The 23,494-nt window shown below is 37.6% G+C and overlaps 1 protein-coding gene across 2 annotated transcripts; it reads left to right on the top strand.

The window, feature by feature from the left end:
* The first annotated feature begins 4,022 nt into the window (after positions 1-4,022).
* On the top strand, positions 4,023-18,796 carry slc35b3 (solute carrier family 35 member B3). Of its 2 annotated transcripts, none has more exons than XM_038286771.1 (10): positions 4,023-4,085; positions 7,551-7,787; positions 7,939-8,060; positions 9,656-9,810; positions 12,204-12,311; positions 13,821-13,918; positions 15,560-15,652; positions 15,853-15,964; positions 16,441-16,510; positions 17,772-18,796. In XM_038286771.1, the coding sequence occupies exons 1-10, from the start codon at positions 4,068-4,070 to the stop codon at positions 17,920-17,922; spliced, it is 1,164 nt and encodes a 387-aa protein (XP_038142699.1). In that variant the 5' UTR covers positions 4,023-4,067; the 3' UTR covers positions 17,923-18,796. The 2 variants fall into 2 exon arrangements, with proteins under 2 accessions (XP_038142699.1, XP_038142700.1); XM_038286772.1 differs by lacking the exon at positions 4,023-4,085 and adding an exon at positions 4,294-4,518.
* Positions 18,797-23,494: the final 4,698 nt, after the last annotated feature.

Genomic DNA, 23,494 nt, shown 5'->3' with positions numbered 1-23,494 from the left:
GACTGTCAGTTGGAGTGCACTGGGCTTTTGGGGAAAAGAGAGCTGTAAATTCAGAGAGATTAATTAACCAATGCATTTGCCATTCAGCCCTGCATCCCTTTTTGTATATTGCGACCCCTGTGAGCCGAGAGGTGAGAGCACTGGATGCAGTCAGTCCACGGAGTCTGGACGGCTCATTCCAAATGAGTTATTAACAGAATTTTTTGAATAGATGGAAAAATTGTAGCCTGGCCATTTAGTGTCATAAAGGCTGGGTTGGCGAGGCAGCAGGGGCCTCCCAGGGACAGGAGGCAATACCATTACAATCAAATCTGAGATGGAAGAGGGATTGAGCTGTCCATTCTGAATTTTTATATTGTCGGAGGGCCGGGGAGGAAATAATGCCATCCTGGAGTGTATTAACCTCTGGCTGGGGAGAGAGGACAGGGGGAGCGTGAGAGTGAGGGAAAAAACGAAGGCAGGCTGAGGGAGCGATTTGAGACTGGACGGCGTGGAGAGAGGATGACTAGTGGAAGGAGGAGGGAAACGAATGGGCCAGACAGAGTTTCATGCTTTATAGAGGGGAAGCCAAAGAGGGAGCGGCAGGGATATGAGATGGCCAAGAGACAGGGAAGCAACGGAGAATGCTGAGAAGGAATTAATGTAATAATAGGGGGAGAGTAGAGTGTAATGGGAAGGAAGGCTCAAAAGCATGTGAAAGCCAGGTGAAGACAGAGGGGATCTGGCAGGAAGCATATAGAAAGAGTTAGGGTGCAACAAGAAGGAAGCCTGGTAGAATTGTTGAAATGAGAAGAAAGCAACGGTCAAGGTTGAAACAAGACACAAATAACTTGTTATGGGATAAAATAAGTTGTGGTTACCCTGCAGAAAAGTTTTTATTTCAAATAATTTCAATGTTTTGGTACTGAAATATACTAATATGCAATGAAATAAGCAATAGCTCGCTAAAATGCTTCGGCTATTTGACCTACTTTTCTATCCCAAAAAGGCAATATGAAGAAGAGCTAAAACACTTGTTTTCAATTCAGTTTATTTATATAGCACCAAATCACAACACGTCATCTCAAGGCACTTTACAGTTACCAATATCGTACAGTCAAATTGATTCAGAGTTTTCTATCTAAGGAAAACCAGTTGATTGGATTGACTCATTGACTCGAGTGCAATCCCTCACACTAAGCATGCTTGTAGCAACAGTGGAGAGGAAAAACTCACTTTTAACAGGAAGAAACTTCCAGCAGGACCAGGCTCAGTGTGAGCGGCCATCTGCCAAGGCCAACTGGTGTTCAAGGACAAGTTTTGCCTCTACATACCAACCAGTTCTTTACCTCAGAAACGATCCACAGCAATAAGAACATCCTCCTAATGAGGTGGCTTTCAGCTAGAGAAAGTTACAGAAATCAGCACCGAGGCTCTTTCCACACAACATGGCCGCAGGTTTAATAAAGACCATTAGATCATGAAGACAAAGACTTTTACAATGGGTGTCCACTTCCTCACACATGGCATCAGTAGATCAATGGGTTACTGAAGTGGGTATTATTGTGTAATTATCAAGTGTCTAATCTAGGTGAGCTGTAGCTTCTAATCCAGCCAGGTTACAGACATTTTCTTCCTGCCAGTCTGAGTATTTTTGCATTTTCCCCAGCTTTAGATAATATTAACCTTGCAATGTCCATGGACGATTTGTTAGGATATTGATATCCTAACAAAAGATCTCCTACAGTATCTTTTTTTATATATTTGATGGAGCTAAAATGAAACATAAGCTCATAGCTTATAGCATTACAGGAAATGTAGGAAAAACATATCTAATTAGAGATGTATCTCTATTATATTTGACAACAACTCTTTCTATGAATTATGACTGACTGCATATTGTTAATAATAATAACAACAGCTATGCTAAATAATTTTCATTTAAGTAGCCTATTGTAGAGCAACATGTGTTAATCATTGTTACTAAAGACTTTTGGAAGTATTAGAGCTATGTATTTGGTGTTGTCAATGTTGTAAATTTTAACTCTTTAAAACATTATGATGATTTTAAGTGGAAATTGCCCATACTCAACATTGTAGTAAATTGGTTACTTTTGTAAAAGCAGAGTTATATTATCAAGAAAACAGACAACATTGACAATAAGGTATCCAAATATACAGAGCGATCAATATCCAACAGTAATAGCCGTACATGATATTGTTCTGCCCAAAACCACTTATATTCATTAACACATAACTGCAGCCATTTGTGAGTATTCCTACTCCTGTCATAAAACAAGACAGATGGACTCAGTATTCAGACAAGTCAGACAGTGGAAAGTTTTAAAACGTTTAATGACAAAATCTGACACAGAAACAGAAATGGGCTGCTGAGGATCAGCGGATCTGCAGCGACTGCAGGGGAAGGCGTAGCATCGCTCATCACTAGCACTCTGGTTGTGGGAGAAACACAGGTAAGTGACCATGATAATCTGACAAAAGATGATTATCCGTGTGAATCACTTACCTGGTTTAACAATTCAGTCCATCCTCTCATAAAAGGCAGGATCAGCCGATGCACTGCCAACGAGATGCAGCGCTGAGCCTTCCAGAGTTTCCCCGACACAGCAACCCCAGTGAGCAGGCAGAAGACCAGGTCAGGAAAACAGTACAGAACAGGACTGTTCTGAGATCCAGGAGTGCATTACCCAGTTAGGGTTTCCGATCCAAACAGAAACTCACAGATCCAGGGTTCCCGGAATCCAAAGAGCGTTCAGGCAGGTACAGAGTTCTAAGAGTCTAGCAGCGAGCTCAGACAGACAAGCTCAGATAGAGACAGGTGGGTCAACCAGTAATTGAGAGGGACAGAGACAAGGCATGATACCAGGAAAACTGCAGAACTTTAAACTGGCTCCTCCTAGGAGCCAGGATGAGGGGAGTTAAAACTGGCCTCCCCTGAACTCCAAGCCAAAACCAGAGCGCTCTGTGTAGAAGAGCCAGAGCCTGAGCTCCCTCTGCACGCGGAGCAAAAATCAGAGGGACCACGGAGAAGTGCCTGGACACGATCAGTAGACAGGAGACAAACACAGACACCCTCTCGACACACTGGCCCCTGAGAGCAGGGACGTGAACCAGGGACTTAACTAAACTCAAAAACAAACAAATATGAACAATTAACAGAAATACACACGAATAATGATCTGGCTCTCACAGCTGGGCTAAACCATATATATGAAGCAGACCAAACAGGTGGATAAGATGAATGATAATTAGAGTGCAAGGAGGGAACAGCAGGTGAATGAAGGGAGTAATTACATCAGCTACCGGGGCTGCGATCATGACAACTCCTGTGTAGGATACGCTTGGCAATTCAATGAAGCAATACAAGTTTGCGAAAACAACATGGCCACACTGTCATAACTTTGCGAGGCTTTTATTTAGTTTTAGTAAAATTATTAAAAAGCCCCATTGCTAGCACATGGGCCGGTTTGCTCCTGGCTGAGCCTGAAACTATTTCTTCATATGATTCTTTGAAGCAACTTATAACATGTTAACATCAAATTTATCTTTAGGATTTTCAAAGAAATTGAGCTGAGTGAATAAAAAATTACAATAACAATTGCATCATTACTTAAGACAAACCAGTGGTCTTGATATGTAAGCATTGCATTGTAGACAATTTTTTGTTGGTGTGTTCTTTAAAGCAAATTCCAGTATTTTTTGTCATGATGCATCAATTTATTGAAATCACATTGAGGAAAAAAAAAAGAAAGACTGAAACAATAAAATAGCACCACATAGGCAAGATCTCAACAGTTTTATATGGAAAGAAAGGTTTTTGGGTTGAGTTACACCCTTAGCATGACATAGTAATTTAGAATCAGGTACCCTACGTCATATAATGTAAAATTCATGTTTTAATTGGCTTTCTGACAATAATATGATTGCATCTGTATTTCATGCACAGGATTATGTAGTGAATTGTGACGTCGGCTGACCGGATTTACAGGATATACTTGTAGTTCTGTTTGCTTTGGTTTTAGTTTGTAGTTAGTAAAGCAGGACACAGACACGCTCATCAAGTTCACATGGATTCTGGCACACAGGTTGGTCAAATATACGCTATCTTGACTGTTTCAGCTGCATCTAATATTCGTTTTTTAAATGAATTTCTCTCTCATTGCTTAAACCAAAGCAATGGGGCTTTTTAATAATTTGAATAAAACTAAATAAAGGCCTCGCGCAGCGCAGTGCTCAGCACCTGCCTCCGCGTGTCCACCATCAACCAATGGCGTTCGAGTTCAGAGTTCACCGGAAGTTGTTGGCTGATGCTGGCACTGCAGCAAATGCTGGTAGCCTTTAGCAGGCTAACAGTTTTACTTTTCTATTTGGACTGTTTGTCACTAGAATATCAAATCATGGGACGGTATAGGCTACATAAAAGATGAAGATGGTACGTCCAGGGGAATGATTTTCTCAAACATTGCCTCTGAAAAGGAGGAAAAACACCCTTAAAGATTCCCGGAAGTGCTATTGAAGGTAACCAATTAGCTGTTAAAGCTAATCCAGCCTGCAACGAAGAGCAGCATTTAATGTAAATCTTTGATAATATCAGCTGAGATAAGATAACACTGAGAGCTGCGAATACGAAATCCCTTTTTTATTATACGCAATCAGTTAACATCGATTATTTTGGTCTTGCGGGGTTGTTGTAGCAGCATTGTTTACAGATTTCATTATCAAGAACACGTAATAGTTATTTTATCTTTCGGTTAATCATGAGGTAAACGAATGTAGTCCGTTTAAAATCTCCTTTTAGGTCTTGGGCCAATGAGGTTTTTAAGAAGCTTCTTGTCAGGGTGAGATAAATGATTTTAGCAGTTTTATAAGATAATTACAATTGTGTACATTATTTCCCTGTATCTTACAAAATAATTTCTTTAAAATATACAAATACATATGTTTGAAGAAAGTCGGCAAAGTGATAAAAACATATGTATGAGGAAGAATCTGTAGTTTTTGAATGATTTTATTTAACAGTTTTGCAGGATACATTCTGGAAAATAAATGTCAAGCAACATAGATGTAATGTACTTAAGTTTATCAATAATGGCTGAACCTGGTCAGCTTTTAATGCATCAGACAAATGCAGAAATATGCTTCAGTAACACTTTTTCTCTTGTATTATATAGCAACATTGCTTCAGCAATGTTTGTAAATGATCTCTGTTTTAATGCACAACAAATAGGGCTGCACAAATTGATCATCAAGCCTCAATTTAATCAATTTTGGAAGATCAATATTTGCCAAATACTTGGATAAGAAATTGATCTGATGCACTGATCCTGTCTGCCTCTTTTAAGGTCTGTAAATTATCCCCTATCTGTGCTCTAAGCATTGCATTTATATACAATAGCAGTTATTTAAAAGGTTTCAATGTTTTCGGTAAGATAAGATTGAAATATTGTAGGTATCTTGGGATCATATATGCTGTGGCCCAGCTTTGATGACACAAAAAAAAGGCCCACAAAGGCCACTGATGCACCATGGACAAGTACTTTAGGCAGGCAAAAGAATAAATATCCCAGGTTAGCTCCTCTAGTTTTCTCAGTTCATTTCTCTTTAGGCAAGCTAACAGAAAAGGACAAACATTTCCTCCATGCTTCTTTTGCGCTGGTAAAAAAAAAACATACGCCCACCCGGATGCATGCTCATCCTACCCTTGACAGCCTATTTATAAACATTATTCATCCAAACTAATCATAACTAACCAGAAACAAAGGAACATAACTAAATAACCAAAAAACAGAATCTCATAAAAGATATCAAACAATAAAGGAGAATAAACTTAGCTAGATTATCCACAAAAATAAGAAACTTGGTTAAATATTAACAAAAAAAATAATTAGCTCCAGCTCCTACATAACAACTGAAAGTTATTTATGGTATCCATCAAAATCTGATTCTATGTCAGCCACAAACCTGCAATCGGAGCATTCTCATTAAAAATGTGGGTCATCATTGATTATATTTAACATCCACTATTTGTTCTTTAGCAAACATGCATTTTATGCAGCACAATCAAATAAGGAAAAGCTATGAACTTACAAATCAAGACTTGTTTAAGTAGTCCCTATTAGGAATGGGCAATTATACTGTTTATTGTAAAATAAAATATTACTTTTAAAAAAGTGTGTTATTTAAATATAATTCAATTACATGATTGTTAGGTCAGACACACGCTCAGCAAGCTGTGCACATTTTCTCTTGCTTTGTGTACTCCTAAAAAATCTAGATGCTTTTTTACTAAACAGTGACATTAATTGTTAGGATGCCAACAAATTACCAACTGATTAATTTTCCAATAATGCTTTCTTACATAGTGGCTAATATAGTGACTAGTTAATTTACTGATATCGTTTAATCAGAAGAACCTTCCTCCATGGTTGGTTTCCATCCAGAAGACGGAGACCCGTTTGTTCTTAGTTAGTCTTAATAGTTGTTGAAATAGTTGTTGACAAGGTTGGCCTTTATGCTGTCCTGTGTGTAAATATGAACACTTGACAAGCTGCTTTGGCCATCATCTATATGGAGCCCATTTAACAATGCTGCATAGCATCAGCTTCTCAACCGTTATTCACTGACCTAAAAGGTTCCTGGTTTGTTATGTTTTATAAAGATGTCTACAAATCTAAGAAAAACAAGAAGCTGTTAATCAGTCAGTATTTAATATAGTTTAAATGCTGAATTGCTAAAATGTAATAGTTTGCCTTTTTCTTTGAATACAGGACATTGTAAAAAGTTGCGCACTGGTGTGATAGACTGACATCTTGATTAGAGTGGACAATAATTTAATTTCAATGGTTTTCACAATAGGGATTTATTTAATAAGTGTGATACAACTTTTAAACACAATTTTTTATATATCAGTATACATTACAGTATTTGTCACTGGCTGAGTTTTCATTTGTTTTTGTTTTTTAAGCAAATATGCAAAAATATTATATTAGAGGAGCCTTATAAACTAATTAATTTTGACACTATTGTATAGGATTCATTTTTGTGCATTCCTAACAGTATTTGTGACTTTTTTTTGTTGTTGTTTAAATTGCAATATATGAATTAAGAAATTTAGGGCTAAATAGGTATTGGCCATATTATGCTGCCCTATTCTTGATGCAAACCTATTTTGCATCATTGCTGCTAATTTTCTTATTTATTTTTTGAGCAGTGTGGGGCAGACCCTGCAGAAGCTTCTGCTTAAGAAAACTGAATTGTCTCTGTCAACAAAAACGCATACTATAGCATCCTAAAATCATAATAATAATGCAGACTATAATAAATGGAATATATTATGTTATTTTAGTCCATTTATATTGATCGGGTGGAAACTTGATATTTTTAAATAAATAAAATTATGATCGCTTCAGGATCAAGACTCCTGATGTCATCATTCCTATCTATAAGTGATTAACCAAATAAAAGGGGTCACAAAAAAGAAACGTTCCTACAGTTGAAAATTTTTTGTGCCAGACTGTTCAGAAACATCCTGTGTTTTTATGTTCCCACAGATTCCAGCTGCCACGGACACCATGAGCTCCAAATATGGCCTGGTGGGTTACAACAGTTCACGGAAGCACATCTCAATCACCATTCCGTCGACCACAGAGGTGATGTCACCTCACATCAAATCTGTGGAGGAGCTGAGGGTCCTGGGAATCAACCTCAGCAGCTTCAGTGCCCCAACACAGTTCTTCATCTGTGTGGCTGGAGTATTCTTCTTTTATCTTGTCTATGGATATTTGCAGGTAACATGGATGAAAGACAAAAAAGGAACAAATGTGCATTAAAATCTTGAACCTTCTATTGTTTACTCTCAGATTTTTGTGCATGAACTTGTTCTAGGTCTGGTATTACTCTGCATTAATTTCTATTTTGTTCTTTTTTCCTTCTCCTTAGGAGTTAATATTTTCTGTGGAAGGATTTAAACCTTTTGGTTGGTACCTCACTTTGGTGCAGTTTGGCTTTTACTCCATGTTTGGACTTGTGGAGCTTCAGTTCACGCAAGACAAGCGCAGAAGGTACAGATACATGGTTTGATTTAAGATTAGTTTTCCTTGGCTCCATCCCCACAAACACAAATATTTAGTTAATCTGAGATGTTCCTCTGTAGTAGGAGGAATTTGAACAGGGCTGTACAACATGGGTGAGAAGAACAGTTCTAAGCCTTTCATTTTTGATGCAAGTAATTGTTGATTGGGTTTTGTTTTAATATTTGAAACTAGGAACCCTTTATATAGAGGTTCATACTGCTTTTATTGTGGCCGTGTGAGGTTGAGAGGCTAAATACTTTTCCTCTGCCTACATCCCCGAGAATGCGTTGTGTATCTTGATTGGAGCTCAGTGAAATTTAGGAACATCCATGGATATATTTTCTGTTGACAGTGATCAGGTGCCTATTGTGAGACACGGTTTTATTGTTTTACTGCCCAGCTCTAAACTGTGGCTTCATAATAAGATCTTATGGCGTGGCAATTATTGAAATGGCACAGTATTTAAATAAAAATGGTGTTTCTTAAACTTTTGTCTAGTTACCTTATCATTCTAAGCAGCTCTTATGTTCCACAGAAGTGGGATTGTTTTACATTTGATGCCAGGTGACTATGTCTGAGGTTCTGGTTTCCAGGAAAGGGAGGAAGTGCTTCTTGATTTGCTCCCAAGGTTTATTAAACAGTAAAAAGAGACTTGTTGTTGGGCAGGCTAACATGAGAATTTACCAACTAATAAAGGCTCTACATAAGGATTTTTTTTTTTACTTAACCTTATTGGATAAAAAAACAAAAATGTTTATTTAGTGGCAGACAAGAGACGAATTATTTTAAATCCCTGTAAGCAAGACTAAACCGCAACTGACTAACAGCGAGACACTTTGTTTGTACTTTACAACTTCTGCCTGGTACTAAACTAAAGGGCCCTTTGTTTCTTTATTTATTTTCTTTTAATTAGAATATTTTAAATTTGTCAAAACATACATTGAGATTTATGACTATTTTATTATTGAAATCCCCTAAAAATTATACATTTTTGTTTATTGTTGCATCCTTCTTTGATTCAGCTACAGCGGTTTATCTGGCCAAACATTAACTAAATTGTTTATACTGTTTTTGTTGTTGTTTTTTTTAAAGCACAGTTTAAAACAGCAGTTTTAACTAGAATGTTTTTTTTTTTCCATGTTTTTGTTGGATTTATTTCTTGTATCATTAACTCTTATAAGCTGGATGTATGCACCATTTTTTTTTAAACCAGGAAACACAGCAATGGTGAAGTAAAACTTTTTCTGTTTCACCTTAAATGAAAATTAAAAAACTCTCTGGCTGAAGATTTTAACAGTGTTATAGAAGCAAAAAGAACTGGGATCTTTGAGAGGAAGTAAATAAATAAATCCTCTGGATCGTCCTCTTTAGATCTTTGTGCAGTTGCTGTTGGTGTCTTCTCTTGGTGCATCATGGGTATAACAGGGACAATTCAAATCCTATTCTTAGCAGACTCCTAGGAATGGGATTCAAAGAAATTATGTGTATATTAATGTATTACTGTTAATGGGGTGTTAATCAATTTCCTTTTTGATAACATGTTCTTTATCTTTTTTATTGTCTTTCTCATTCTTTTTCTCTAGGATACCCGGGAAGACATATATGATGATTGCATTTCTAACAGTAGGGACTATGGGACTATCCAATACCTCATTAGGCTACTTGAACTACCCCACCCAGGTCATCTTCAAGTGCTGTAAACTCATTCCAGTCATGATCGGAGGAGTTTTTATCCAAGGTTAGCTAATCTTGGTGTTTTCTTAGTGTTATATTTGAAGTTTTGTTGGTGTAACAGATGACCTCAAACCAGTGTTGTTTTCGTGAACGATGATGATGGCGAAATAATTTCATTGACACTACTTTTTTAATGACGATAACAAAACTGACAAGCTAAACATGGATCTTCGATGACTAAAACATGATTAGTCATAGATTGGCGTTTTCGTCAATGAAATTAGACTTAATAAAAAATTTGCTGGCCGTCGGTCAGATGTTTAAACAGCATCGTCGTGCTGTAATCTGCTAAGCAATATGAGCCGGTCCTTTACTGTGTGCTCAGCTCTGACAAACTGCCCTTCTCTTTCATCTGTGCTTGTGCAGAAATGCGTCTTTGCACGGCGAGTAGCTCCGAGTCTGCACACTGATAGTTCGCTCTCAGCAGTATGACTCTTCCTGCTCTCGCTACTTAATAAACCATGTGGCTCATCGTCCTCTGCCAAGTGAAAAAATCCCTTTACTATCAATATTTTATTTCTCCCAGCTCACAAGAGGTGATACTAAACCTTCTTTAATTTTTACCAAAAGGAATCCCTAATTTTCATCCAAATAAAATATTTCATTGCATACTCTTTATTTTTGGATAAAAACCGAGGTGAAAATATACATAGATTTTTTAATATTTCTCTCTCATTGTTCTGCTTTCTATCTATTTATTTATGATATAAATGTTTCCTTGTATTGGCATTAAAACATTTTAGTTAGCATATTCATTCAATTTAGGTCTGGATTGCCAGATTGCTTTACAAAGCAATTAGCCTATAGAGGTTATCTGTGTAATTTTTTTTATTTTTTATATATATATCAAAACCCTGTGAATTTAAATCTACTTTGGCCCCTGATCAGTGGTAACAAGGGGTAAATTCGCAGAAATAAAGCCAGAATTACCAAGGTAGAAAGAAGAATGTTTTTGTTCTTTGCTTGTTTTGGAGCAAAGAAGATTGTATTGATCTGTGTAATGCATAAATCATTGTAGATCAGGAAGTGTTTGCTTTACAATGGAATCATTGTATGTTTAAAAAAAATTCTTAAATGCACATTTTGTTAGCTTGCATGACTGCTATATTAACCAAGATGATGTATTGAATTAGATCTGCTATTTTCACAGCTTTTGTGAGACACTTCTTTTATAAAGTAGTGCATTAATTCATTAAAAAAGTTTATTTGAATTCTATAAATCAAAGTTTTCTGCCAACAGCAATGATGAACTGCACAGCATCATTCTATACCCAGTAATTATCTAGGCAAGAGCTGTCACCCTGGTAAAGAATCTGGTTGTTATTAGAAATTGTAAAGGTTAACTTTCTTTTTCAACATAAAACTAGACTAAAATGACTAAAACTGTCACACATCGTAATGACTAAAATGCAACTGAGACTAATAATAGTTTTCATCCTGAAGACTAAGACTAAATCTAAGATGGCGGTCAAAAACAACACTGGCTCAAACATAAACCACTTCCTCTTTAAATTAATATGGGTTTGTCCAATTCATATGAGATGGAAAAATAGTTCAGATGTTGAATTTAATAGGTTTTAAATCGTAATGGAATTTATAAATAAGCATGAATGTGAATCACCATATTTCATTTGCTTTATTTGACATAAATCTGTTGAAGTTTAATTGGTAAAGACAGGTAGACTTTAAAAGTGGGACACTTTCCACCTCTTCCTAATGATCACAGGTATCTTTTGAAGTATCTTTCACCTTTCAACTTTGAGTCCCTCCTTTTCATCCACCTCTGTTGTTTTCGGCCATCGGAGCTCAGTCGGCAGCACTGGCCTTCTCAAGGTTCTATGTCCTGAACGTCAGATGAGTTCAGTGCTTCCTTCTTTGCCCCCGTTTCCTTCATCTTATTTCGATGAGTAGATGTGAAGACCATGGTCCCTTAAGGGGTAGAGTGAAAAACATTTGTTCACTTGGAGTGCAAGAAGGAAAGAGAGTGGAAGAGAAGGATGTGGGTGAATGTTGGGAGGGGTTTTAGGGGTTGCATCTGATGTGAGGCCCTTCAAAGGCAAGGAGGGGAATCAAAGCCGACCACAACTAACCTGATGCTACGTCCTCTTGTCAACCTTAAGGCACCCATCCGTCAGTCTGTTTTCATCTTGTTGTTTTTCTCCCTTGCTTTCCTGTTCCGATGCATTTTCTCCCCTATTGTTTTTTTTTTGCATATCCTCAAAAACTTTTCAATTGTATGAAATACTTGGAGAAAAACTTTTTATCACTCATATTTCCATCTGGTTTCATTAACTATTAATAATTTTAACGTGTCATGATAATACTTTTTTAACAAGTTTACCAAATATATTTGTGTATCATTTTAATGAGGTTATTGTGTGTGTTTTTGTGTTCAAGGTAAACGATATAACCTGACTGATGTGTCTGCTGCTCTCTGCATGAGTCTGGGACTCATCTGGTTTACCCTAGCTGACAGCAAAGTTGCTCCAAACTTCAATGTTACAGGTAATTCCTTAACCTTTTGTTGCCCAAGTTACTAGTTTTGGTAACTGTCATATAAACACCGCCCTGCAGCAAATAAGGTAAAACTGGGAGGTCAACATGGTCTGCAGGGTCAACCTCTGTCTTAAACTGAGCATAAATGCGTCATAGAATAACAGCACTAATCTAATGTTGCCTGTTGTGTGTGATTATCTTCTCTTTTGTAAAGTAGTGTTAAAAAGAGTTTAAAAATGTAATAAGTAAAAAATTTACTAAGCTAATTGGAAAAAAATTTAATAAACTATCGTAATTTTCGGACTATTAGCCGCACCTGAATATAAGCCGCAGAAGCTAAATTGCATGATTTGTACATATACAAGCCGCACAGGACTATAAGCCGCGGGTTTTTTATGTTTAATGTCGGTATTTCTCGCTGTTGTTCTGTCTCGTACCACTTGCGGTAGAAGTCTGCTTCCGGAGGACCTCTGCATTCCCCCGCGCAAGGCTACCGTACTTGTGTTTTGAAGCAAATGTGACGTCAACATTGTGGATGATAAAATCCATAGATTTAGGTATTACCCTGGTGGCCTTTAGCTGTAAAAGTCCATAGATAAGCCGCATTGTTATATAAGCCGCAAGGTCGAAAAATGGTAAAAAAGTCGCGGCTTATAGTCCGAAAATTACGGTAAGTTAATAAGTAAAAAGAATGATATTCTGAGGGTTATGTTGTAACCAAAAAGTTTGTTTCTTTCACGCTGATTTTTCAAAAATTTCTTAAAGATAAACTTTGGATTTTTTTCTTTACCATATTAGGAACATTCTTGGAATTACATTAACCTTGATGTTTGCCATGAAAATACTTTTATTTTAATGTTACAAAATTAGTAAGATCCTTTCCTGTCTTCCAATAACACATTTTGAAATTTTTTAGTATTTCACTGAGTGCCCTATGAAGGATAAAGGATCTGCCTGCATCCATCATTGATTTTCACAGAAAGTTTTAAATGTCAGCAGGTTAGCCAACATAGAATAGACTTTAAAAGTGGGTTCACTGTTTGTTATTAATGATTCAAGTACAATTCTTACTGTCAGTTAGCTGGTTTCAATCATATTTCTTCTTAACCTGTTTTCGTATAACTGCAAGAGCTATGCCTTTCTGAAAATTTGAGATAAAAAGCTAATATCTAATTATTTTAGGATCTGTCTTCGTTTTTTATACAGATGACTAACTACAGCACCAATTAGACTTACCATCAATGTCTTACAGAACAAACATATCAAATTTAAATCTAATATGCAGTTTTTTTTAATTATTTTTTTTATTTTATTATTTGGTGCATGGAAATTCAGCTCTTTCTGGTCCAGCTCTTTCTGGTCCACTCCTGATCTTTACATTGTGTATAAATTAAGCCTAGCTCTTAGGATCAGATTTTTATTTTCTTTCTTGTATGTAGAGTATGAATTTAACCCTTTGTTTTTTTTTTACCTTGTCTTTACCCATTTTTTTTTTAACTGTGTGTGTTTTTCTTGCAGGTGTCGTGCTCATCTCCATGGCTCTGTGTGCTGATGCTGTGATTGGAAATGTGCAGGAGAAAGCCATGAAGCTCCATAATGGATCCAACTCTGAAATGGTAGCTGTTTTATATTACTAGAAGACCAAAGTACACAGGTATGGATAAATCTGTTAGAAGGCAGGAAAGGGGAGCTAAAAGCCTCAGAGTAAATGTATCTTTTCATTACAGCAACAAAAAGTCAGTACATTTCAGTCAGACAGTTTTATTTGGCTAGTAGGGAAACTTGAGATTACTGTTGAGAAATTTGTTGGTAAGTATCCCTTTTAAAATAAATGTAATGTTGTTTTTTTAATAAGTTGATCAGTTTTTAGAGACTTTTCCTCACTAATCTGTGTAAGCTATGTCTGTGATGTATAAATCCAAAATGATACAAAGAGCCATTTCTTTCACCCATTGAGCATTAAGCAGGACAAGGATCCAGATTTATCTTAGCAGTAAAAGTAGCAGACAGAATGGAAGGGAAATATAAAGTTTTAGAACTGGAGTAAAGAGCAAAATATTAGAGGTCACAAAGATGCTGCTTCCTAACAATCACTCAGCTCTCACCAACATGCCAATAAGCTTATTTGTGAGGCATGCTGGGATAAAGCAAGCTGGTTAAAGTTCCAGCTGTGTTCTGTGTTTGTATGAAAGCAAAGGCTGGGCGCAATATTCACAAAAAAATGACTGGGTCAAATTTTAAAACGGCTAACAAAATTACTGAACAGACACTTTTTGTAAATTTAAAATAAGTAGAGCTGCAGTCATTGTCACAGAGCTGCGCCTCCTGTCAGTCTAAATGCAGATGCTGCGCCCCATGTTATGGACAACCCATTCATCTTCCTTATCTTATTTTATCAGGGTCGCGGTGGGTTGGTACGTATCTGCGACAGTCTGTGGGCAAGAGACGGGGTACACCCTGGACAGGTCGCTAGTCTATCACAAGGCAACACAGAGACAAACCGAAACATACAACTATGCACACTATCACCCAAGGACAATCATGAATTTTGGCTTTGGGAGGAAGTCAAAATACCCACAGAGAACCCATGCATGCATGGGGAGAACATGCAGAAAGAGCCTGGAACGGGAATACAACTCAGAACGTTATCGTTGCAAGGCAACAGCGCCACAAAACTGCCCCACCGTGCAGCCCAAATTGTGCAGGTTGTCCAGGTTATTGTTCTACATCGGTGGGAGCTTTGAAACCACAGTGTTGTTAGGTCCAGCTGTGCATTTTAACCGCATTGCGCAGCGTTTGCCGAAGCATTTTCAACAGTGAGCGCAGAATGTTTCAATAGCTGATGCCCATCAAGGGTGTCCGAAGCATCAGACGCTCGAGTTGGAAAATCTGAACATTTTGGAGCCTTGATGCCGTTTGTTAACCAATCAGAGGAGTTTATGTTGGAACTGGAAGGGAGACAGTCACTGCATCCAAAGCATTGAAGGTGTGGGAACCAACATTGTGCAACTTTTTTGTTAAAACTAAAATAGTTTGTCTGTTTTTCTTCCCACCAAAGAAGGTCTTTGATTCAAATTTTAACTTTTTCATAAATGTCCTGTTATACTATCCAAATGCAATTTGAATATGTTCTTTTTCCTATTTTTTGGAGGTAAATACAGGAACTTTAGCGCAGCAGACGTGTGTGTTTTAACTGAAACTCGACACTAACTCCAGGTGTGACATCACTGATTCATCACTTAGCTCTGTGTTCACAGGTGCTGTACTCGTACTCTATCGGTTTCATCTACATACTGGGAGGCTTGCTGTGTGTGGGTGGGCTGGGACCAGCTGTGGCTTTCTGCTCAGAGGTGAATATCCTGGAAGGCTGCATGTCCCTCGCCATGTTTGCTGCATGTATTTTTTTTAGATAATCCAAATGACCGTATTCTGATTCTAAATGCCTCTTTTAATTTATCCTTTAGGAAATTAGGCATCTGATTTTCAACACACTAACAAGAGCTTGGACAAGACACCTTTGTTAACTTGACTCTTGTGTTCTCTCTTGCAGCATCCTGTTAAGACTTATGGTTATGCCTTCTTCTTCTCTCTTACGGGTTATTTTGGGATCTCCTTTGTGCTAGCCTTAATCAAGCTGTTTGGCGCCCTGGTTGCAGTAACAGGTCAGACACCAAATAATATTTTTTTTTCCTGCCCTGTCAGATTCTCTCTGCAGTTATATTTCTAAGTGCTATAAATATTGAAAATATTTATCAGCAGTTAATAAAATGCAACAAGACCATGATGCTCTTGATGTGACAAGTTATAAATAGTTCAACTGGTAAGAAAAACTATGGAAATGTCCACTCAGTCTTCTTCATTAGTCATAGTAATAAACTTCAAACAAAGTTGATGTAAATGTTGGATTTTTTTTGTTTTATTTGCAATGTTTAGCTGAAGAAGTTTAGGAAGGATCACGTAAATTTTATCTGAATTGTCCTTATATACACCGCATTAAAGATGGTGAATAGATATAAGTTAAATTTATCATACTCTCATTACTGAAACTAAGGTCAGAAAGTCCTTAGTGTTAAACTTTTTGCATCAGTTGGTGATTTACTACAGAATTCTAAAAGCAGTCCTGTTGGTTCTTTTCCAGTGACCACTGGGAGAAAGGCCATGACCATCGTACTTTCCTTCATGTTCTTCACCAAACCTTTCACTTTTCAGTAAGTAACATCACCTTTTCACTTTTTTGCCCTTCTCCCTTGTTAAAAATTTCAGTACATAGAGCTGCCACTGATCTCATTGCTGGAGAAATCTCGGATTTGACCTCCTCGGTTTTCATGCCCTCACCTCAGAACCAGACTCCTCAGCTCCTCATCCTCGTCCTTCACCCTTTATCTTCTTAGCTCTCTGCTGCTGTCAGAGGGGACTGATTTTCTTCACACCTCTACCTCTGCTTCTTTGTTGACTCTTGACATTCATGTCTACATATCTTAACAACAAACTTTTGTGTAACCTGGCCAGATTCATGCTTCCAGCTGTTTTTCTTCCAACTTAATACATTTGCTGTTGCTGTTTGTTATGTGCTGCCTTCTCTTAAAAGGAAAAGTATTATATCTAGTTAAATGTTTTCTGTAGCTGTCAGAAAGCTTCTAGATGCACATATGATCACTTATGTTATGTACAGGTTGGTCTTTTTAATTTGTCTATATCTTTCTCTGAGTGATGAGGTCAGGATCGATCCAGAAGGCTTTATCGTTTCCAAACCCATCATTTTTTTGTGTTTGTGATCTTGTCCTGTTGGAACATGAAATGATGTCCATATTTTAACTATTCAGCTGCTGATCTTTAAAGAATCAGTTGATTGTCCTCCTCTTTCATTACTCCTCCCACTTTTTATTTTCTTCCCCTTAATTGCCCATTTTGTGTATCCTAGAGGCCAAAAGTCAGAACCAGTGTCTCTTCTGACCCTAAACACTTCTTCTTATTTATCAAGAAAGCTGGATAAATGTCCATGGCAACAGCTGCATACTTCAGTCACACGTGAATGGAGAAGAGCTCCTTTGTTTCTCAGCTTACCTGGTTCCAAAGAATGTCGCTTTAGAGATAAAAAAAAGTTTTTGCTTTTTTTGTTTTTTCAATCACAGCCCCATCAATGCCAAACCAAATCCAATAAGGCACATTTGATGTAAAGTTAGTTAGAATCTACAGTATGGATCGATTCATGCTGTCTGTATATTAAATACCGTGTAAATATTAGATTTTTAAAAATCAGCAAATTATTAATCAAATCCTTTGAACTCATCAAAACTTTTTCTCTTATGATCCCACAGTGAAAAGACCAACATTTCTAGGAAATTCTTGTTTAAACCTTTGACCAACAATCCTTGTAGTAAAAGTCACCTTTACCTGGTTTATCTTAAGCAGCGATCAAACGAAATGCCCTCTTATCAGCACCCTGAATACTCTCCTTGCCTTTTTCAGGTACATCTGGGGAGGCCTTCTGGTGGTCTTTGGTATCTTCTTGAATGTTTACAGTAAAAACAAAGACAAAATGAATCTCCCCTCCATCAAGGATGTCAGGAGCTGGCTGCTGACAAGAAAGAAAGTCCGATTTCTCTCACAGAACGTATAGGAGGCCTCCCTACCGTCTGGGTAAAGTCCTGCACAGGCAGACTGCTTCCGACCGCTCCACGTCTCGCGTCGGCACACGTTTTCCAGAGGATGAGCGGAAGCATGTGCCTGAGCAACGGTGCAACATCACCATCATTATTGAGCCATGGATGGGTTATACAGGGTTTGACCTCCTATCAGCCTTACAAGCAGCTGACATGATTAAACTGCGGTTCAGGGAGTTGCTGGATCCAGTTTATATCCAATACCAGAACACTGCTGGTTAGCTGGAAGCACTGTATGGCAGCAAAATGAAGGAAGTGTAAAATGTTTTTAAAAGGATTCTGTGCCTGGTGGGGTCTTGTATAGCAGGCGTTAGAGCCCCACAGAAACATTCCCCCCATTGAGTGAAGCTGGGAGGACTTATTAGACCCTCTAAAGGGAAGCCAGCTCCTTAGTTAACCAAATTGCACAGTTTTGCACTGGATTTAACTCAGACCCTTGAGTGGTTGGAAGAGAAATGAACTCTTGGAAGTAAAACATAGAGACGTATTAATGTGTGTCATGTCTAAAATGATTGTCGCCCACCATATATGACAGAAAAACGTCAAACTATTTGAGAAAATCCTTTTTGCCCTCGGATGTGCCAGAAAACGGACAGAATTGTTTTTTTTTTTTTTTGCTTAATAAATGGCTTTCTAAAAGTGGTTTTCATACTTTCCTGGTAATTTGCCAACAAAAGTGGTATGTCTGGTCATGTGATAAGCATTTTAAGTTGTACATATTTATTTGTACCTCTGAATAGCAACACTGTCAACTGCCATAATTCTTTAATCATATTTCTGGATGAAAGGGTTCATCTCTTTTTACAATAAACTATGTATTTAGTAATTACAGTGATTTGTGTTTGTGTGGTTTGTCAGCCAACCCTTTCTCCCTCCCATTGCACCGCTTCAGAGAGGAGTTGAATTGTTGCCAAAATCTATCTGTGTGTGTTTATCCATCTAGTGGCCCAAGGCATGTTTGATTAGGAGTCCTGGGAAAAAAAAGAAACTGGATTGCTGCTAAACAGAAAATTAACAGCAGTCTTTTTGGTATAACATGAATTTGGAGAAGTGGTCACTCACACATTCACTAATTTAAAGTCTGTAAATTGATGATGAATTCAAGATCCTACTTGTGAATGAATATGTTTTGTGTTATAACAGATTTTCTTTTTCCTTCAATGATTGAAATTGGTGATTAAATGTTTTATGTGATACATTAGCATTAATTTTTTACGGCATGTGATTACATGGTGATTTGCAGCCTTGCTGTCTTTTTATGCAAAGTCGCCTTCAACCAAATCCTTCCTTTTTGGTTTGAATATTCATTACCTTAGAGAGTCCTATTTATAGCGTGGGCCACATTTATTGGCACCCCCTGGTGAAGACGTGTAAAAGACCTCAAAATTAATTCATCTGATTTAGCTAAACAATGGTCTCACTGAAATATGAAGAAAAATCAATCTATGAATTTAGGTGAAATAATCCAATGTTTAGAAATTATCTTATACAAAATTATTGGTGGAAAAAGGATTTTTACTCCCAACAATTCATTTTAAATCATAATTTAAACTTTGTATTGATTGGTAACCTTATAGTTTCCTATATGGCCACAGGTTCCCATGTCTACTTTTCTATATCGATTTTTATGTGTAAGGAGCAGAATGCTGAGTGAGACACAAGAAAATCTCCATTTTACTGTTAATAAAAGAAAAAACTAAACGAATGATTAAAAAAAAAGCACATCCATAACTACCATTAAACTTTGCCTACATGCAGAAGAGTTACCATTAAGCACTGGGTTTGCTCAACACCTCTGGGTATCTAACTGGAACCCCGTATTTTGGTCAGATGAGACTCAGATTATGTTTTGGTTAAGGAAAAGAGATTGTGAAATGCATCAAGCTTACTATTTAAAGAGCCTATAACATTAAAAATGTATTTGTCTTTTATTGTCATAATGCCTCTTCGTTCTTAAAATTACGCCCTAGTGGTTTTTTGAATGCCCTGCGATGGAGTGGCGACCGGTCCAGGGTGTACCCTGCCTCTTGCTCGTACATAGCCGGAGATAGGCAGCAGCAACCCTCACGACCCCAACTGGAATAAAGCGTGACAGAAAATAGATGGATGGTATTTTAAATGACATATCAGCCTAATTCCCTCAAATTCTGCTCAGGCTCTTCCTGTCCTGTGAAACGAGTGATCATCACTGGTCTATGCATGCCTGTCATTTCTCGCAAGCAGCTAATTTGATCGTGCTGTGCCAGGTCAGTAAACAACACCCCGACTGTCTATGATCAGATAATAAGATAATTTCTGCTTATCTTTGAGACAAATAAGCTCTTTTAGCAACTGATCTGCACAGTGACAGCGACAGTTTTTTTGTTCTTCTGCAAGAGGTTTCAAACTTTGTTCAGTCTGCCTGGAGAAAAGCCTAATTGCCTAAAATATGATGATACCATGCTGCAGCAACTTCAGGGCAACATCATGCAAAGGGGCAGTGTCACAGAGAAAGCAAGTGTCTTCCATTTAGGTTGTAAGAAACCAACTGATATAAAATTAAATATTAGTCTTATAGCACCGAAGGCTATATACATATTTCTTTATATATATATTTATGCCTTTAAAAAGCATGACCTGCGACCAGTGGCAGTTCTAGATGAAATAAACAGGGGGGACCAGGGTGATGTCAGTGTTTTTACATGGACCAAACAAAAAAGCAGGAACACATTTATCACATTAAAGGAGGTACAAAGCCAAGTCTGCAGACTCTTATCTGACAGATGAAAACTGTGATCCTATCTCTGTAAAAAACAAACTGCAATTTTAACCTGAAAAACTTGCACAAAGTAAGAAGGCAATTTGAAAAGTTTTATTGATACAATGTTTAAAGTCTCTGACCTCGGCGGTAAACATTAGCACTGAAATTTACATCATACATTAAATTTACATTATAGGCATGAGCTGATGAATGAGAAAAGGGATGAATCCCGGTGGAAAAGAGATGGAAAGAAGATGGATGACAGCTGGAATAGGACAAAGGTTTGTGGAAACCTCCATGATTAGCAAGTTTGAAGCGACAGTGGAGAGAAAAAAACTCCCTTTCGAAGGAAATCTCTGCTAGAACCATAGGGAACGGCAGCAGCTAAATAGAGAAGAAGCCAGGTGGAGGTTGGCCACAATGGTTGAGAAGGGAATGGAGGAAATTAGAATCAGGTTCGCTTTAGTGAAAATCTTACATGTGAGCTACCAAACCAAGGAGTTTGGTTTGATATCAGGCTGAGGTGTGGGTTTGAAACTATTTTTAACTGGACTCTAAATGCTGATTGGACTTGAAAGGAGATGCAGTCCAATGCTGATTGGTTTGCTTGAAGACAGATGAGCCTCTGACTGAATATGGGGATTCTGTTTATTTATTTCAACTTCCGCCAAGGCTTCATTTTGAAGTAAATATTGAAGTTAACAGTACCCAAGGGGGGATTGGGTTATGGTCTCTTCTTTCAGCACATATCATTATAATAAATTAATTTAGCAGCCCTGTCTAGAATTGCCCATGCACAGTATCTTTAAGTATGGTGTAGGATGCATGTTGGTGTGAGTCTGTCTCTCTATCAGGGAATCAATAGCCTCACAAACTGACTGAAATACAAAGACGTGCAGGCAAACCAGCTGAACCATTTCAACTAAATTTGGCTCATTGTTGACACTCTTAGAGCGCTCAAAGATTTATGGCTAGTAAGAAATAGGAGCTTGCTAAACACAACAAAATAAAAATTGCCTTTATTTTAAACGAAGCATAACAAAAAAAAATTGTGAAATAATTTCTGGAAGTAAAACATACAGAAAATAATGTTTAAGACTCATTCATGCTGCTGTAAGCTGAGACACTCCCATAAGAAACCAACTACAAATTCATAAGTGTCAGATCGTATAATGGAGGTCCAGTTTTAAAACTTTGAATATAATGTTAAAGTTGGAGCATTTGGTTGTGTTTGAGATGCCTTTTGTCCTTCATTTCTGCCAGCAGGCTGCGAAATGGCAGAGGCTTGCCAGCACAGTAGGGGACCGGATGAGAGGGCTTCTCTCTGTGATCCTAATAGAGGCCTAGATATTACAATCTCACTTCTTGGCAGGAAACCTAATGCTGGGCCAATTAGTAATTTGGTATTTCATAAAATTTGGCAGCTTGTGTGTGATGACAAACTGACAGAGATCTTCTCTCCTTCAGGGAACCTTTACACACACACACAAACACACACAGAAACCTGCTAGGATTATTCTTTGGCAGAGTGGCAAGTTGTGCGTAATGTAATGTAATGTAATGTAACTTAACTGAAAACAACTTTGGATCCCTCTTTAGTTACCATATCATAAGATTTCATAAAAGAATCTAACAGAAACTCCTTTTTCCTTTTTTGTCACCATGCTCAGCTGCAGTTTTTGTTTGATTTATGAACGGGAAAACAGTCCATTAGAGGTTGGGAGGTCATACTGCTGTACTAAAAACATTAGTTTGCCATTGCACACATTTGATGTGTTGCGTACTTCATCGCTATGGGAACACCTATTCTCTTCCAGCTCCCTGAAAGGTCATTATGGGATGGGAAAGCCCAGTTGACCCAAGGCAAAGTACATCATTTGTCTTGTGCACCAGGAGAACACACCTAACAAAGCAGGCTGACCCCTGTTAGAACATGGAGGATTTCAGTCATTTTTCAAAGAAGCAAAGCACTTTGCTATAAACTCTAGTCAGCTATTTTTTATTTAGACAAACATAAATTTTTTTCTGTTTTGCAGCACTTGTTGTCAGTGGGGGTGTGGGATGACAAATGTTTACAGGAATGTTCAAAGGAAGCTCCATTCCATTCAGCAAGCTGAGTTAAAAATATTGATATTGAGTGCTTGAATTTTTTTTAGTTTCTACTTTCTTTTCTTTTAAATTTTCCTCCTGTCGTTTTGTCCATCTTGACATACACACCTGCCAACTGCGGCCACCCAGGCTCACACCGCTGCAGTCCTTCCTTATAAATAATGGTGGAGGTGTCCGGAGCTCATCATCTCAGCAAATAGGCTACTATATAATATGCAGTCCACTTTAGATAGGTTACCATATAATATGTGGTCAGCCCTCAGACAGCCACAGCGGGGAGAACTGGCAGCACATTTATTACGGCGGCAGTCGGTAAGGTGGGGGCAGCAAGGTTAGAAGGTGAGAGATTCTCAGCCACTGCGTCCACATCTGGCTCTTTTAAAGAAAATACTTTTTATATGTAGGAACTAAAAAGTCATTTCTAAAACATTTTGTTTGTCTCAGATCTTCAAGTAAATATTACTATCAGATAACGATAACCTGAGAAAAAAATGCTGCTTTAATTTTCACTTAAATGAGGAAATAGGATAACTAAAGCACCTGGATTTATGTAAAAAAAAAAATACTTACCCCCCAAAATCATGAATTACCTGTAATTAAATTCAGTGTTTTGAAATATTAATCTAAAAATCAACAGTCACACCCACATCTGATTACTGCCAGTAAAGCAATGTAATGTG

This window comes from Cyprinodon tularosa, unplaced genomic scaffold (genome assembly GCF_016077235.1).
Source record: "Cyprinodon tularosa strain WSP-4 unplaced genomic scaffold, ASM1607723v1 ctg23, whole genome shotgun sequence".
Lineage (NCBI taxonomy): Eukaryota > Metazoa > Chordata > Actinopteri > Cyprinodontiformes > Cyprinodontidae > Cyprinodon > Cyprinodon tularosa.
The sequence above is the reverse complement of the archived record's forward strand: the minus strand, read 5'-3'. Positions and strand labels throughout refer to the sequence as shown.